The 15,000-nt window shown below is 49.3% G+C and overlaps 1 protein-coding gene and 17 non-coding genes across 18 annotated transcripts in view; 12 read left to right on the top strand and 6 right to left on the bottom strand.

Moving 5' to 3' along the window:
* Positions 1-650: 650 nt before the first annotated feature.
* LOC125571050 lies at positions 651-769 on the bottom strand. The gene has a single exon (XR_007313361.1). It is a non-coding gene; the product is annotated as a 5S ribosomal RNA (ribosomal RNA).
* Positions 770-1,013: 244 nt separating this feature from the next.
* On the top strand, positions 1,014-1,206 carry LOC125570767. Its single transcript, XR_007313092.1, has one exon. It is a non-coding gene; the product is annotated as a U2 spliceosomal RNA (small nuclear RNA).
* Positions 1,207-1,399: 193 nt separating this feature from the next.
* Positions 1,400-1,565, top strand: LOC125570446. The gene has a single exon (XR_007312773.1). It is a non-coding gene; the product is annotated as a U1 spliceosomal RNA (small nuclear RNA).
* A 773-nt stretch (positions 1,566-2,338) lies between these two features.
* On the bottom strand, positions 2,339-2,457 carry LOC125571049. Its single transcript, XR_007313360.1, has one exon. It is a non-coding gene; the product is annotated as a 5S ribosomal RNA (ribosomal RNA).
* A 257-nt stretch (positions 2,458-2,714) lies between these two features.
* LOC125570766 lies at positions 2,715-2,907 on the top strand. Its single transcript, XR_007313091.1, has one exon. It is a non-coding gene; the product is annotated as a U2 spliceosomal RNA (small nuclear RNA).
* Positions 2,908-3,100: 193 nt separating this feature from the next.
* Positions 3,101-3,266, top strand: LOC125570445. Its single transcript, XR_007312772.1, has one exon. It is a non-coding gene; the product is annotated as a U1 spliceosomal RNA (small nuclear RNA).
* Positions 3,267-4,039: 773 nt separating this feature from the next.
* On the bottom strand, positions 4,040-4,158 carry LOC125571048. The gene has a single exon (XR_007313359.1). It is a non-coding gene; the product is annotated as a 5S ribosomal RNA (ribosomal RNA).
* A 257-nt stretch (positions 4,159-4,415) lies between these two features.
* On the top strand, positions 4,416-4,608 carry LOC125570765. Its single transcript, XR_007313090.1, has one exon. It is a non-coding gene; the product is annotated as a U2 spliceosomal RNA (small nuclear RNA).
* Positions 4,609-4,801: 193 nt separating this feature from the next.
* Positions 4,802-4,967, top strand: LOC125570444. The gene has a single exon (XR_007312771.1). It is a non-coding gene; the product is annotated as a U1 spliceosomal RNA (small nuclear RNA).
* Positions 4,968-5,740: 773 nt separating this feature from the next.
* Positions 5,741-5,859, bottom strand: LOC125571047. The gene has a single exon (XR_007313358.1). It is a non-coding gene; the product is annotated as a 5S ribosomal RNA (ribosomal RNA).
* Positions 5,860-6,116: 257 nt separating this feature from the next.
* LOC125570764 lies at positions 6,117-6,309 on the top strand. Its single transcript, XR_007313089.1, has one exon. It is a non-coding gene; the product is annotated as a U2 spliceosomal RNA (small nuclear RNA).
* Positions 6,310-6,502: 193 nt separating this feature from the next.
* LOC125570459 lies at positions 6,503-6,668 on the top strand. The gene has a single exon (XR_007312786.1). It is a non-coding gene; the product is annotated as a U1 spliceosomal RNA (small nuclear RNA).
* Positions 6,669-7,441: 773 nt separating this feature from the next.
* LOC125571046 lies at positions 7,442-7,560 on the bottom strand. The gene has a single exon (XR_007313357.1). It is a non-coding gene; the product is annotated as a 5S ribosomal RNA (ribosomal RNA).
* Positions 7,561-7,817: 257 nt separating this feature from the next.
* On the top strand, positions 7,818-8,010 carry LOC125570780. The gene has a single exon (XR_007313105.1). It is a non-coding gene; the product is annotated as a U2 spliceosomal RNA (small nuclear RNA).
* Positions 8,011-8,203: 193 nt separating this feature from the next.
* On the top strand, positions 8,204-8,369 carry LOC125570443. Its single transcript, XR_007312770.1, has one exon. It is a non-coding gene; the product is annotated as a U1 spliceosomal RNA (small nuclear RNA).
* Positions 8,370-9,142: 773 nt separating this feature from the next.
* LOC125571045 lies at positions 9,143-9,261 on the bottom strand. The gene has a single exon (XR_007313356.1). It is a non-coding gene; the product is annotated as a 5S ribosomal RNA (ribosomal RNA).
* Positions 9,262-9,518: 257 nt separating this feature from the next.
* LOC125570823 lies at positions 9,519-9,713 on the top strand. Its single transcript, XR_007313135.1, has one exon. It is a non-coding gene; the product is annotated as a U2 spliceosomal RNA (small nuclear RNA).
* LOC125570274 overlaps positions 9,538-15,000 on the top strand; it is a 5,570-nt gene continuing 107 nt past the window's right edge. The window contains exons 1-2 of the mRNA XM_048731754.1: positions 9,538-11,062; positions 14,346-15,000. The exon at positions 14,346-15,000 is cut by the window's right edge and continues 107 nt beyond it. Coding sequence (XP_048587711.1) covers positions 9,814-11,062; positions 14,346-14,599 — 1,503 coding nt within the window. The 5' untranslated portion in view covers positions 9,538-9,813 and the 3' untranslated portion in view covers positions 14,600-15,000. The remainder of the gene's footprint in view (positions 11,063-14,345) is intronic.

Here is a 15,000-nt window from a genome sequence, read left to right as displayed (position 1 = left end):
GCTCTCACATTACCGTCATGGTGGGCAGAGGCTTTAGTCGTGTTTGGTCTGCATTCTAGCGGTGTTTTTGCGATGAAACGAGCGAAGGTGAGCTGTGTTTTGATCAGTTGTTGCTAACCGGCGATGAAAGTTCAGTGCGACTGTTTCGTCACTAAAATAGAACAGTGGAATACGCGCGCTGCTTTGCAACCTTCGCGCTTTATTCTAGTGAGTGAAAACATGATCTCGAAAAGCATTTATTTGGACAAGGTTTACGCTATGAATGGCATCTCAGCTTGTATGAGATGTGAGCTGAGTAATGTTCGTGTTCACTCGCGGTGTAAACGCGCGACCAATGCGATAATACTGCGCACTTTCTCTCATAGTATTTTACTGCATTGAGAGACATTTCCTATGCGAGTACTAACGCTCTTACAGGCTTTCACAATCCACTGATCTGATCGCTTGTAATATTATGACTCTACTTGAATCTGCTGAACGTTTGCGAACGTTTACGACCGCGATTTTGATTACAATACGGTCGCTGAGTATGCCTGAATTGTCTATAGATCGAGTTGAGAACGCATACAACTGAGGCATTTCTTTAGCTTAGACAATGATCAACCTGCACTAACTTTTTCTTTATAGTTTAGAAAAAAATGAAAAAGAAATGCCTACAGCACGCGGTATTCCCAGGCGGTCACCCATCCAAGTACTAACCGCGCCCAATCGAGCTTAACTTCGGTGATCGGACGAGAACCGGTGTTTTCTCGATGGTATGGCCGTAGACGAAAGATCTCGGTGATATTTTAGACTTTTATAGCGGTGCGGTGAGAACGTACGCACGCACTAGCGCGGTAAAAATGTCTCATTGCACTCGCAAAGACGGTGTATCAAGCGAATACTGCTCGTACGTTCATGACTGATCATCACATGTGATCTTAGGAGGCAGAAGGGCCTAAAACCGAGTCCGTCACCCACATGGCGGAGGCCTAGAATGATAAACGCTCCATGTAGTCCGAGCCAGATTCTGCATCGCTTCTCGGCCTTTTGGCTAAGATCAAGTGTAGTATCTGTTCTTATCAGCTTAATATCTGATACGCTGCTCATTGAGTAGCTCATATATTAAACTGATTTTTGGAAACTGGCTGTGGAATAAGCGGCTTGCTGCGTCCCAGCCACGGGTTGTCTCGGTATTGCACTACCTCCGAGTACGGCCCCCTTCCCTTTCGGGAAGACACATTCAAGCAACACCTCGAGCATCATTTACGTGCTGTTCATGCGAGCTATAGCGGGAGAGATCAATAAGAGACAGGATCGTCATTAAGACGACGGGTCATAATCACCGCGATGCACCGTTCCCACATGGAGGATGAAATCAGCCGGGGACAGTCGGTGTACAGGGACGCCAAATAAACTCATACTTACCTGACGCGGGAGGTTTACCGTGATCACCAAGGCGGTCCTCTCAGGGTGAGGCCCTCTCATTGCACTTCGATTGGGTTGACCCCTGCGATTACCCCAAATGTGGGTAACTCGAGCGTATAATTTCTGGTAGTGGGGACCTGCGTTCGCGCTAGTCCCCGAACAATACGAATCAAGTGTAATCACAACACAATCACAACGAGCGACTCGTGAAGCACGGACTTCACACCGCTTGTAATCAGTCAACTATTGTAAAAATTTTAACTTCTAATAGCGAACAAGTTGCTCTCACATTACCGTCATGGTGGGCAGAGGCTTTAGTCGTGTTTGGTCTGCATTCTAGCGGTGTTTTTGCGATGAAACGAGCGAAGGTGAGCTGTGTTTTGATCAGTTGTTGCTAACCGGCGATGAAAGTTCAGTGCGACTGTTTCGTCACTAAAATAGAACAGTGGAATACGCGCGCTGCTTTGCAACCTTCGCGCTTTATTCTAGTGAGTGAAAACATGATCTCGAAAAGCATTTATTTGGACAAGCTTTACGCTATGAATGGCATCTCAGCTTGTATGAGATGTGAGCTGAGTAATGTTCGTGTTCACTCGCGGTGTAAACGCGCGACCAATGCGATAATACTGCGCACTTTCTCTCATAGTATTTTACTGCATTGAGAGACATTTCCTATGCGAGTACTAACGCTCTTACAGGCTTTCACAATCCACTGATCTGATCGCTTGTAATATTATGACTCTACTTGAATCTGCTGAACGTTTGCGAACGTTTACGACCGCGATTTTGATTACAATACGGTCGCTGAGTATGCCTGAATTGTCTATAGATCGAGTTGAGAATGCATACAACTGAGGCATTTCTTTAGCTTAGACAATGATCAACCTGCACTAACTTTTTCTTTATAGTTTAGAAAAAAATGAAAAAGAAATGCCTACAGCACGCGGTATTCCCAGGCGGTCACCCATCCAAGTACTAACCGCGCCCAATCGAGCTTAACTTCGGTGATCGGACGAGAACCGGTGTTTTCTCGATGGTATGGCCGTAGACGAAAGATCTCGGTGATATTTTAGACTTTTATAGCGGTGCGGTGAGAACGTACGCACGCACTAGCGCGGTAAAAATGTCTCATTGCACTCGCAAAGACGGTGTATCAAGCGAATACTGCTCGTACGTGATAGCACTACGTTCATGACTGATCATCACATGTGATCTTAGGAGGCAGAAGGGCCTAAAACCGAGTCCGTCACCCACATGGCGGAGGCCTAGAATGATAAACGCTCCATGTAGTCCGAGCCATATTCTGCATCGCTTCTCGGCCTTTTGGCTAAGATCAAGTGTAGTATCTGTTCTTATCAGCTTAATATCTGATACGCTGCTCATTGAGTAGCTCATATATTAAACTGATTTTTGGAAACTGGCTGTGGAATAAGCGGCTTGCTGCGTCCCAGCCACGGGTTGTCTCGGTATTGCACTACCTCCGAGTACGGCCCCCTTCCCTTTCGGGAAGACACATTTAAGCAACACCTCGAGCATCATTTACGTGCTGTTCATGCGAGCTATAGCGGGAGGGATCAATAAGAGACAGGATCGTCATTAAGACGACGGGTCATAATCACCGCGATGCACCGTTCCCACATGGAGGATGAAATCAGCCGGGGACAGTCGGTGTACAGGGACGCCAAATAAACTCATACTTACCTGACGCGGGAGGTTTACCGTGATCACCAAGGCGGTCCTCTCAGGGTGAGGCCCTCTCATTGCACTTCGATTGGGTTGACCCCTGCGATTACCCCAAATGTGGGTAACTCGAGCGTATAATTTCTGGTAGTGGGGACCTGCGTTCGCGCTAGTCCCCGAACAATACGAATCAAGTGTAATCACAACACAATCACAACGAGCGACTCGTGAAGCACGGACTTCACACCGCTTGTAATCAGTCAACTATTGTAAAAATTTTAACTTCTAATAGCGAACAAGTTGCTCTCACATTACCGTCATGGTGGGCAGAGGCTTTAGTCGTGTTTGGTCTGCATTCTAGCGGTGTTTTTGCGATGAAACGAGCGAAGGTGAGCTGTGTTTTGATCAGTTGTTGCTAACCGGCGATGAAAGTTCAGTGCGACTGTTTCGTCACTAAAATAGAACAGTGGAATACGCGCGCTGCTTTGCAACCTTCGCGCTTTATTCTAGTGAGTGAAAACATGATCTCGAAAAGCATTTATTTGGACAAGCTTTACGCTATGAATGGCATCTCAGCTTGTATGAGATGTGAGCTGAGTAATGTTCGTGTTCACTCGCGGTGTAAACGCGCGACCAATGCGATAATACTGCGCACTTTCTCTCATAGTATTTTACTGCATTGAGAGACATTTCCTATGCGAGTACTAACGCTCTTACAGGCTTTCACAATCCACTGATCTGATCGCTTGTAATATTATGACTCTACTTGAATCTGCTGAACGTTTGCGAACGTTTACGACCGCGATTTTGATTACAATACGGTCGCTGAGTATGCCTGAATTGTCTATAGATCGAGTTGAGAACGCATACAACTGAGGCATTTCTTTAGCTTAGACAATGATCAACCTGCACTAACTTTTTCTTTATAGTTTAGAAAAAAATGAAAAAGAAATGCCTACAGCACGCGGTATTCCCAGGCGGTCACCCATCCAAGTACTAACCGCGCCCAATCGAGCTTAACTTCGGTGATCGGACGAGAACCGGTGTTTTCTCGATGGTATGGCCGTAGACGAAAGATCTCGGTGATATTTTAGACTTTTATAGCGGTGCGGTGAGAACGTACGCACGCACTAGCGCGGTAAAAATGTCTCATTGCACTCGCAAAGACGGTGTATCAAGCGAATACTGCTCGTACGTGATAGCACTACGTTCATGACTGATCATCACATGTGATCTTAGGAGGCAGAAGGGCCTAAAACCGAGTCCGTCACCCACACGGCGGAGGCCTAGAATGATAAACGCTCCATGTAGTCCGAGCCATATTCTGCATCGCTTCTCGGCCTTTTGGCTAAGATCAAGTGTAGTATCTGTTCTTATCAGCTTAATATCTGATACGCTGCTCATTGAGTAGCTCATATATTAAACTGATTTTTGGAAACTGGCTGTGGAATAAGCGGCTTGCTGCGTCCCAGCCACGGGTTGTCTCGGTATTGCACTACCTCCGAGTACGGCCCCCTTCCCTTTCGGGAAGACACATTCAAGCAACACCTCGAGCATCATTTACGTGCTGTTCATGCGAGCTATAGCGGGAGGGATCAATAAGAGACAGGATCGTCATTAAGACGACGGGTCATAATCACCGCGATGCACCGTTCCCACATGGAGGATGAAATCAGCCGGGGACAGTCGGTGTACAGGGACGCCAAATAAACTCATACTTACCTGACGCGGGAGGTTTACCGTGATCACCAAGGCGGTCCTCTCAGGGTGAGGCCCTCTCATTGCACTTCGATTGGGTTGACCCCTGCGATTACCCCAAATGTGGGTAACTCGAGCGTATAATTTCTGGTAGTGGGGACCTGCGTTCGCGCTAGTCCCCGAACAATACGAATCAAGTGTAATCACAACACAATCACAACGAGCGACTCGTGAAGCACGGACTTCACACCGCTTGTAATCAGTCAACTATTGTAAAAATTTTAACTTCTAATAGCGAACAAGTTGCTCTCACATTACCGTCATGGTGGGCAGAGGCTTTAGTCGTGTTTGGTCTGCATTCTAGCGGTGTTTTTGCGATGAAACGAGCGAAGGTGAGCTGTGTTTTGATCAGTTGTTGCTAACCGGCGATGAAAGTTCAGTGCGACTGTTTCGTCACTAAAATAGAACAGTGGAATACGCGCGCTGCTTTGCAACCTTCGCGCTTTATTCTAGTGAGTGAAAACATGATCTCGAAAAGCATTTATTTGGACAAGCTTTACGCTATGAATGGCATCTCAGCTTGTATGAGATGTGAGCTGAGTAATGTTCGTGTTCACTCGCGGTGTAAACGCGCGACCAATGCGATAATACTGCGCACTTTCTCTCATAGTATTTTACTGCATTGAGAGACATTTCCTATGCGAGTACTAACGCTCTTACAGGCTTTCACAATCCACTGATCTGATCGCTTGTAATATTATGACTCTACTTGAATCTGCTGAACGTTTGCGAACGTTTACGACCGCGATTTTGATTACAATACGGTCGCTGAGTATGCCTGAATTGTCTATAGATCGAGTTGAGAACGCATACAACTGAGGCATTTCTTTAGCTTAGACAATGATCAACCTGCACTAACTTTTTCTTTATAGTTTAGAAAAAAATGAAAAAGAAATGCCTACAGCACGCGGTATTCCCAGGCGGTCACCCATCCAAGTACTAACCGCGCCCAATCGAGCTTAACTTCGGTGATCGGACGAGAACCGGTGTTTTCTCGATGGTATGGCCGTAGACGAAAGATCTCGGTGATATTTTAGACTTTTATAGCGGTGCGGTGAGAACGTACGCACGCACTAGCGCGGTAAAAATGTCTCATTGCACTCGCAAAGACGGTGTATCAAGCGAATACTGCTCGTACGTGATAGCACTACGTTCATGACTGATCATCACATGTGATCTTAGGAGGCAGAAGGGCCTAAAACCGAGTCCGTCACCCACATGGCGGAGGCCTAGAATGATAAACGCTCCATGTAGTCCGAGCCATATTCTGCATCGCTTCTCGGCCTTTTGGCTAAGATCAAGTGTAGTATCTGTTCTTATCAGCTTAATATCTGATACGCTGCTCATTGAGTAGCTCATATATTAAACTGATTTTTGGAAACTGGCTGTGGAATAAGCGGCTTGCTGCGTCCCAGCCACGGGTTGTCTCGGTATTGCACTACCTCCGAGTACGGCCCCCTTCCCTTTCGGGAAGACACATTTAAGCAACACCTCGAGCATCATTTACGTGCTGTTCATTCGAGCTATAGCGGGAGGGATCAATAAGAGACAGGATCGTCATTAAGACGACGGGTCATAATCACCGCGATGCACCGTTCCCACATGGAGGATGAAATCAGCCGGGGACAGTCGGTGTACAGGGACGCCAAATAAACTCATACTTACCTGGCGCGGGGGGTTTACCGTGATCACCAAGGCGGTCCTCTCAGGGTGAGGCCCTCTCATTGCACTTCGATTGGGTTGACCCCTGCGATTACCCCAAATGTGGGTAACTCGAGCGTATAATTTCTGGTAGTGGGGACCTGCGTTCGCGCTAGTCCCCGAACAATACGAATCAAGTGTAATCACAACACAATCACAACGAGCGACTCGTGAAGCACGGACTTCACACCGCTTGTAATCAGTCAACTATTGTAAAAATTTTAACTTCTAATAGCGAACAAGTTGCTCTCACATTACCGTCATGGTGGGCAGAGGCTTTAGTCGTGTTTGGTCTGCATTCTAGCGGTGTTTTTGCGATGAAACGAGCGTAGGTGAGCTGTGTTTTGATCAGTTGTTGCTAACCGGCGATGAAAGTTCAGTGCGACTGTTTCGTCACTAAAATAGAACAGTGGAATACGCGCGCTGCTTTGCAACCTTCGCGCTTTATTCTAGTGAGTGAAAACATGATCTCGAAAAGCATTTATTTGGACAAGCTTTACGCTATGAATGGCATCTCAGCTTGTATGAGATGTGAGCTGAGTAATGTTCGTGTTCACTCGCGGTGTAAACGCGCGACCAATGCGATAATACTGCGCACTTTCTCTCATAGTATTTTACTGCATTGAGAGACATTTCCTATGCGAGTACTAACGCTCTTACAGGCTTTCACAATCCACTGATCTGATCGCTTGTAATATTATGACTCTACTTGAATCTGCTGAACGTTTGCGAACGTTTACGACCGCGATTTTGATTACAATACGGTCGCTGAGTATGCCTGAATTGTCTATAGATCGAGTTGAGAACGCATACAACTGAGGCATTTCTTTAGCTTAGACAATGATCAACCTGCACTAACTTTTTCTTTATAGTTTAGAAAAAAATGAAAAAGAAATGCCTACAGCACGCGGTATTCCCAGGCGGTCACCCATCCAAGTACTAACCGCGCCCAATCGAGCTTAACTTCGGTGATCGGACGAGAACCGGTGTTTTCTCGATGGTATGGCCGTAGACGAAAGATCTCGGTGATATTTTAGACTTTTATAGCGGTGCGGTGAGAACGTACGCACGCACTAGCGCGGTAAAAATGTCTCATTGCACTCGCAAAGACGGTGTATCAAGCGAATACTGCTCGTACGTGATAGCACTACGTTCATGACTGATCATCACATGTGATCTTAGGAGGCAGAAGGGCCTAAAACCGAGTCCGTCACCCACATGGCGGAGGCCTAGAATGATAAACGCTCCATGTAGTCCGAGCCATATTCTGCATCGCTTCTCGGCCTTTTGGCTAAGATCAAGTGTAGTATCTGTTCTTATCAGCTTAATATCTGATACGCTGCTCATTGAGTAGCTCATATATTAAACTGATTTTTGGAAACTGGCTGTGGAATAAGCGGCTTGCTGCGTCCCAGCCACGGGTTGTCTCGGTATTGCACTATCTCCGAGTACGGCCCCCTTCCCTTTCGGGAAGACACATTTAAGCAACACCTCGAGCATCATTTACGTGCTGTTCATGCGAGCTATAGCGGGAGGGATCAATAAGAGACAGGATCGTCATTAAGACGACGGGTCATAATCACCGCGATGCACCGTTCCCACATGGAGGATGAAATCAGCCGGGGACAGTCGGTGTACAGGGACGCCAAATAAACTCATACTTACCTGACGCGGGAGGTTTACCGTGATCACCAAGGCGGTCCTCTCAGGGTGAGGCCCTCTCATTGCACTTCGATTGGGTTGACCCCTGCGATTACCCCAAATGTGGGTAACTCGAGCGTATAATTTCTGGTAGTGGGGACCTGCGTTCGCGCTAGTCCCCGAACAATACGAATCAAGTGTAATCACAACACAATCACAACGAGCGACTCGTGAAGCACGGACTTCACACCGCTTGTAATCAGTCAACTATTGTAAAAATTTTAACTTCTAATAGCGAACAAGTTGCTCTCACATTACCGTCATGGTGGGCAGAGGCTTTAGTCGTGTTTGGTCTGCATTCTAGCGGTGTTTTTGCGATGAAACGAGCGAAGGTGAGCTGTGTTTTGATCAGTTGTTGCTAACCGGCGATGAAAGTTCAGTGCGACTGTTTCGTCACTAAAATAGAACAGTGGAATACGCGCGCTGCTTTGCAACCTTCGCGCTTTATTCTAGTGAGTGAAAACATGATCTCGAAAAGCATTTATTTGGACAAGCTTTACGCTATGAATGGCATCTCAGCTTGTATGAGATGTGAGCTGAGTAATGTTCGTGTTCACTCGCGGTGTAAACGCGCGACCAATGCGATAATACTGCGCACTTTCTCTCATAGTATTTTACTGCATTGATAGACATTTCCTATGCGAGTACTAACGCTCTTACAGGCTTTCACAATCCACTGATCTGATCGCTTGTAATATTATGACTCTACTTGAATCTGCTGAACGTTTGCGAACGTTTACGACCGCGATTTTGATTACAATACGGTCGCTGAGTATGCCTGAATTGTCTATAGATCGAGTTGAGAACGCATACAACTGAGGCATTTCTTTAGCTTAGACAATGATCAACCTGCACTAACTTTTTCTTTATAGTTTAGAAAAAAATGAAAAAGAAATGCCTACAGCACGCGGTATTCCCAGGCGGTCACCCATCCAAGTACTAACCGCGCCCAATCGAGCTTAACTTCGGTGATCGGACGAGAACCGGTGTTTTCTCGATGGTATGGCCGTAGACGAAAGATCTCGGTGATATTTTAGACTTTTATAGCGGTGCGGTGAGAACGTACGCACGCACTAGCGCGGTAAAAATGTCTCATTGCACTCGCAAAGACGGTGTATCAAGCGAATACTGCTCGTACGTGATAGCACTACGTTCATGACTGATCATCACATGTGATCTTAGGAGGCAGAAGGGCCTAAAACCGAGTCCGTCACCCACATGGCGGAGGCCTAGAATGATAAACGCTCCATGTAGTCCGAGCCATATTCTGCATCGCTTCTCGGCCTTTTGGCTAAGATCAAGTGTAGTATCTGTTCTTATCGACCGAAGACGAGTGTAAGCCTCGGGTTTGAAGGTTAGATAAGAATAGACGAGGGTCTTCTCGTATAAGCGCCCTCGGCGTGGGAAAACCCGGATTACGTAATCACGTAAACACGTGTTTCGTTCTCTGGGAATTTCCACGGTATAACGCTTGATCTAGAGAAACCTGCTAGCACCAGGGCTTAGCAGGACCGCGCCCACAGCTTGGGAACGCCTCTAGAACACGCCCTGACCACGCCCACCAAAATGGTTCCTCCAACAGAAAACGACATGGACACGCCCACGGACACGCCCACGGACACGCCCAAAGCCACGCCCACTGGAAAGACTATGTCTTACAGGGAGGCCGCTTTACAACAGCGAAAACCAACCGTCTTTCGGTCTTTCGCAGCCCTGCGGACAGTACGTCTGCGATACGACAGCACACCAGTCTCTGCGGCGGAGGTCCTGCGCGCCTTCCTGGGGACAGAAAGCGCCGACATTGTCGGCACCGCCCAGGTGGTCTCTGGCCTAGAGGTCACCTTCAAAACCGAGCAGTCAGCTGTTCTCGCTGCCTCTCGAGGCCTCGACGTCGGCGGCCGCCACTACCAACTCGCCCCAGTCTCCGTGCGCAGAACGGCAGTCTCCGTATTTGTGCCTGTTGAGTTCCCGGATGACACCTTCCGCGACTTGATGACCAGATACGGAGACCTACACTCTATTTCGCGGCTTCATCACAAAGAGCCCGACCTGGCTGCTTTCGAAAATGGATGCCGCCTTGTCCTGTACGACAAGTTACTCCGTGACCTGCCAGCCCGCCTAACAACAAACGGAGCCTCTCTGAGCTTCAAATATACTGGGCAACCTCAGAGTTGCCTAAGATGCTCAGAGATAGGCCACGGTGTGAAAGAATGCACCAAACCGCGCCGACGCCCTCATCGCCGTCGTCGAGAAGAACTCACCACCGAACAGGAGCGCATGCAGTGCGCGCAGGAGGAGGAGACACTCCCACCACTATCGCCGGATCTGCCGCTACCGACAGAGACGGCCTCTGACAGCGAAAAGGACCAGGACGAGGCAGCTGCCCCCGCAACAGCGCAAGAGCACACAATCTCCGCGGATTCCCTTATACCAACAGAGTCCTCCCCAAAGACCGGCACCGAGGAACCCTCCCCGAAGACCGGAGAGAAAAGACCACCCGGTCTTCACTTAACGGACTCTCCCCCGCGAAAGGAAAGTCGAGCTGGAAGTCGAGCTGAAAACGAGCGGGCTTTCGTAAAAGATCTCAAATCAGACGCCCGCAGAATCGCTGGAGTGGACTCAAGCTCCCGACTGGACGCACTCGCCCTCTTTCTCCAGCACAAGCACGGTGATTACACGCACCAAAAGCTGCGACTCGCTGGACACGCAGCACAGAGCGAACTCCGCACCCGATGGGAGAACATGAAGGGGGAGCAGCGTGCTAAACAGCTGTTTGACAAGCTCTACCGCCAACATTTCCAACACCTCTACGAGGGTAAAGATGTGCATCATTAATCTTAACCTCATGGTTATGTTAACCTATATTTGTTTCACAATGGCGTTCTCGGTTTGCACGATTAACGTCAATGGCATCCACGAGGCGCCTAAACGTGAAAAAGTTTTTAGTGCGCTTCGCAGCATGAACTGCGATGTTGCGTTCGTGCAGGAGACCCACATTTCAACTGCCACGGAAGAGCAGCATTGGGAAAAGGAGTGGGGGGGACCGGCTTATTGGAGCTGTGGGTCTCCTCACGCGCGTGGCGTCGGAGTGCTGTTTAAGCCGTCCTTTAATTTCAAGTTTGTGAGCCTCAAACGGGATACTGAGGGCAGGTTCCTCAGCGTCCTCATTGAGGTTAACAAAACTCACTTCTCTTTGAACAACCTTTATGCTCCGAATCTCCCGGCAGAGAGAGTCGCCTTTTACGGAAATCTTTGGCGGCTCTCTCACCCGGGGGTACCCGCCATCATCGGAGGCGATTTTAATTGTGTAAGTAACTTAGCCCTAGATAAATGGGGGGGTAGCGCGCTAAGCGGTACATTAGGATACCCTGCTTTACATACCTTCCTTGAACGGTTCCGGGTCTTAGACCTCTATCGATCGTACTCACCATCGGGTACGGCAGTAACTTACATCACGCCTGATCGCAGGGTAGGAACACGGATCGATCGTATCTACGCCCCGGAACCTTTCATGCAGGGGGGGTCTTGTACTGTCAGGCCATTCCCTTTCTCAGACCACGCAGCCGTACATGCGCGCCTCACAATCCCCGACATCGAGCCAGCAGGGCGAGGTGTATGGAAATTTAATGTCTCGGTCCTGCAGAACGAGGACTTTCGCAAAAGCGTTCGCGCCTTCTGGCCCTCGTGGCAGCAGAAACGACCCCAGTTCCCAGACCGCCGGGTCTGGTGGGATTTGGGAAAATTTCACCTAAAGCGTCTTGCGATAGCCGCGTCGGTGCGTCTTTCCAAAGAAAAGCGACACCACATTGCCGCCCTAGAGAGGGAATACCAACGCCTAAACACGCGCGATGCTGACGTCTCTCGCCTCCGTGCTATAAAGCAGGAGCTAGAAGACGCACAGACCCGCGTGCTAGAAGGGGTTAAAGTCCGCTCTAGAGCACAATGGCTTGAGGAAGGGGAAAAACCCACCCGGTATTTCTTCGGCCTAGAGAGCAACAATCGCACCAAACACAGCATCACCGAGCTTCACACCTCCAGCGGCCGTACAGCCTCAAACACCTCAGACATCTTGGCTGCGGTGCGCGAGTTTTACACCACGCTTTACACCGCTGAAACAACAGACCCTGAGGCTCAGGATTCCTTGCTCTCTAGGCTGGACGCTCGCCTTTCCGAGGAGGAGAGGTCTTCACTTGAATCCCCTTTATCTGAGGCTGATTGCCGTGAGGCCCTCACCCAGATGAAGAGGAACAAGACCCCCGGAGACGACGGTCTCCCAGCCGAGTTCTATCTCCGCTTCTGGGATTTAGTAGGGTGTGATCTGGTGGATACTTTAAATAGTGGATACGATCATACCCACCTCTCTGAATCCCAGACGCGGAGCATACTCTCGTTGCTCTTTAAAAAGGGAGATAGGCTTCTCCTCAAGAACTGGCGCCCAATCTCACTACTTAACGTAGATTACAAGATTGGCGCAAAAGCACTGGCAAACAGGCTGAAACCCGTACTCGCGTCAGTTCTTTCTCCTGATCAGACATGCGGGGTGCCGGGACGAAGCATCTTCGAGAACAACTTCCTAATCAGGGATATTCTCGACTATGCCGAAACTAAACGACTTCCCGGTGCCCTCATTGCACTTGATCAGGAAAAAGCTTTTGATAGAGTGGACAGATATTTTCTCGATCGCGTTCTCGAGAAAATGAATTTCGGGCCTGTTTTTAGGCGCTGGATTAAGACTCTGTACAACGGCAGTAAAGCCTCGGTATGTAATAACGGCTGGCTCACGAGCTTCTTCCCCCTACAGCGCGGCGTCCGCCAAGGTTGCCCCCTTAGCCCCATGCTCTACTGCCTTTGTGCAGAGGTTCTGGGGAACGCGATCAGGAAAGACCCTCAGGTCACTGGTCTTCATCTTCCCCAGTCAAAAGCGACGGTTAAAACAACTCAGTACGCCGACGACACGACCCTCCTGCTGCGAGACTCTTACTCTATACGCAGGGCTTTCGCGCTAATTGGTACATACGAACGCGCTTCCGGAGCAAAGCTCAATGCCACGAAATCCGAAGGTCTCTGGATCGGTTCCTCTCGAGGATCTGACCAGACTCCGGTGGATATTAAGTGGCAGAGAGACAAGCTCCATATCCTTGGAATCTGGCACGGGTTTGGAGACCTGACCGAGTTTAACTGGGCACCTCGCGTAGAAAAACTCGAAAAAACCCTCACCTTGTGGCGCAGCCGGACTCTATCCCTGAAGGGCAAAGTTCTAATAACCAATGTACTCGGGATGAGCAAACTCTGGTACACAGCCAGTGTGCTAAGAATGCCCCCTCCTGTAGCCACAAAGGTGAACAAACTTGTCTGGGATTTTGTCTGGTCTGGTAAGACCCCCCAGGTTAGCAGAGAAAAGTGCGTGCAACCGCGAGAAAAGGGAGGCCTGGCGGCCATCCACATTCAGTCAAAGGTGAAATCCCTGCAGCTGAAATGGATTGCACAAGTGGCTAACCCTGACAATAACGCTCCATGGGCAAACCTAGCGCGCTATTGGACTAGCCGCAAGCTCGGTATCCGTAAGGAGTGGAATTGGCTGAAAGGCAATTCCGCCCCGGTCGCGGCGCCTGGAAAACGACCCAGGGTCTATGACGATCTCCTCCAGGCCATGGCGGAGATCAAGCCTTGGCTAGCTTCCGCTCCCCTCCGAGCGCTGAAGGTTAAAAACATCTACTCGGAGTTTGTAGCACTCCTCCCTAATCCAAGCAAAGCTCAACAGACGTGGGAAGACAGACTGCGACTGCCAGGGATTCCCTGGTTCTCAGTCTGGCGGAACACATACGGCGGGCTGAGCACGAATTGGGAGAGCGACCTGCTGTGGAAGATCCGCCACCGCGTGGTTCGCACAGCGAGTTTCCTCACCAGCCACATGCACTGCACGTTTTCGCCGAAATGCCACCGCTGTGGCAGGACCGAGACATTAAAGCACGTGTTTTTATCTTGCGACTTTGCGACGCGGGTTTGGGACTGGGCATTTCCTATAGCTGAGCGGATTAACGCTACTCCCCTAACCCGTAATGTTAACACTGTCATCCTTACTCTTGGACTATCCACAGCTAAGGGTGACAAGAGCAAAACTAACTTAGTGGTGTACATCTTTAAACTCATACTATGGTGTCTGTGGACTGCAAGGAACACTTCTCTATTCGAGAAGAGACAAGCAGAAATAGTCAGTGTAGCTAAATATAAGATCAGAGAGAGGATAGAGAGGGACGCGGCCGTCCTCGGACCTCTTGCCGCGTATAGCCGCTGGGGCATCAATGATGTCCTCTGCTGCTGGCGGGGCGAGGCCCTCTCTGTCCTCGTATAGCACACAATAAAACCGGGCAACCCAGGGCAACTCGCCCCGGGCCCCATCGCATTACTTCTCCTTCCCTTGCCTATCGCTGTCCACTTAATTGTGCGCATGGCGATCTGGCTACCCCCCTCTTTTCCACCACTGTCCACTTAATTGTAAGCACGGTGGCTGGAGAAACATCAATACCCCCTCCGCCCCTCACTGTCCTCCCACCTGTGGAAACAGCGAGGAGGCCAACATGTATCCAATGTACAACTCCAAATATATAATGCCATAAGCGGTGAAATAAACCGCGTGAACAATGGGAGGAGCGAGGCTTCCGGGGGGATTAACGCCTCTGTCGTGCAAGAGCCGGAGAGGCGGATTTCTCCCGGGATCCCTCTCTTCTCTAAAACTACACATTATCGATATTG

The sequence above is a fragment of the Nematostella vectensis genome, chromosome 8 (assembly GCF_932526225.1).
Source record: "Nematostella vectensis chromosome 8, jaNemVect1.1, whole genome shotgun sequence".
NCBI lineage: Eukaryota > Metazoa > Cnidaria > Anthozoa > Actiniaria > Edwardsiidae > Nematostella > Nematostella vectensis.
The sequence above is the reverse complement of the archived record's forward strand: the minus strand, read 5'-3'. Positions and strand labels throughout refer to the sequence as shown.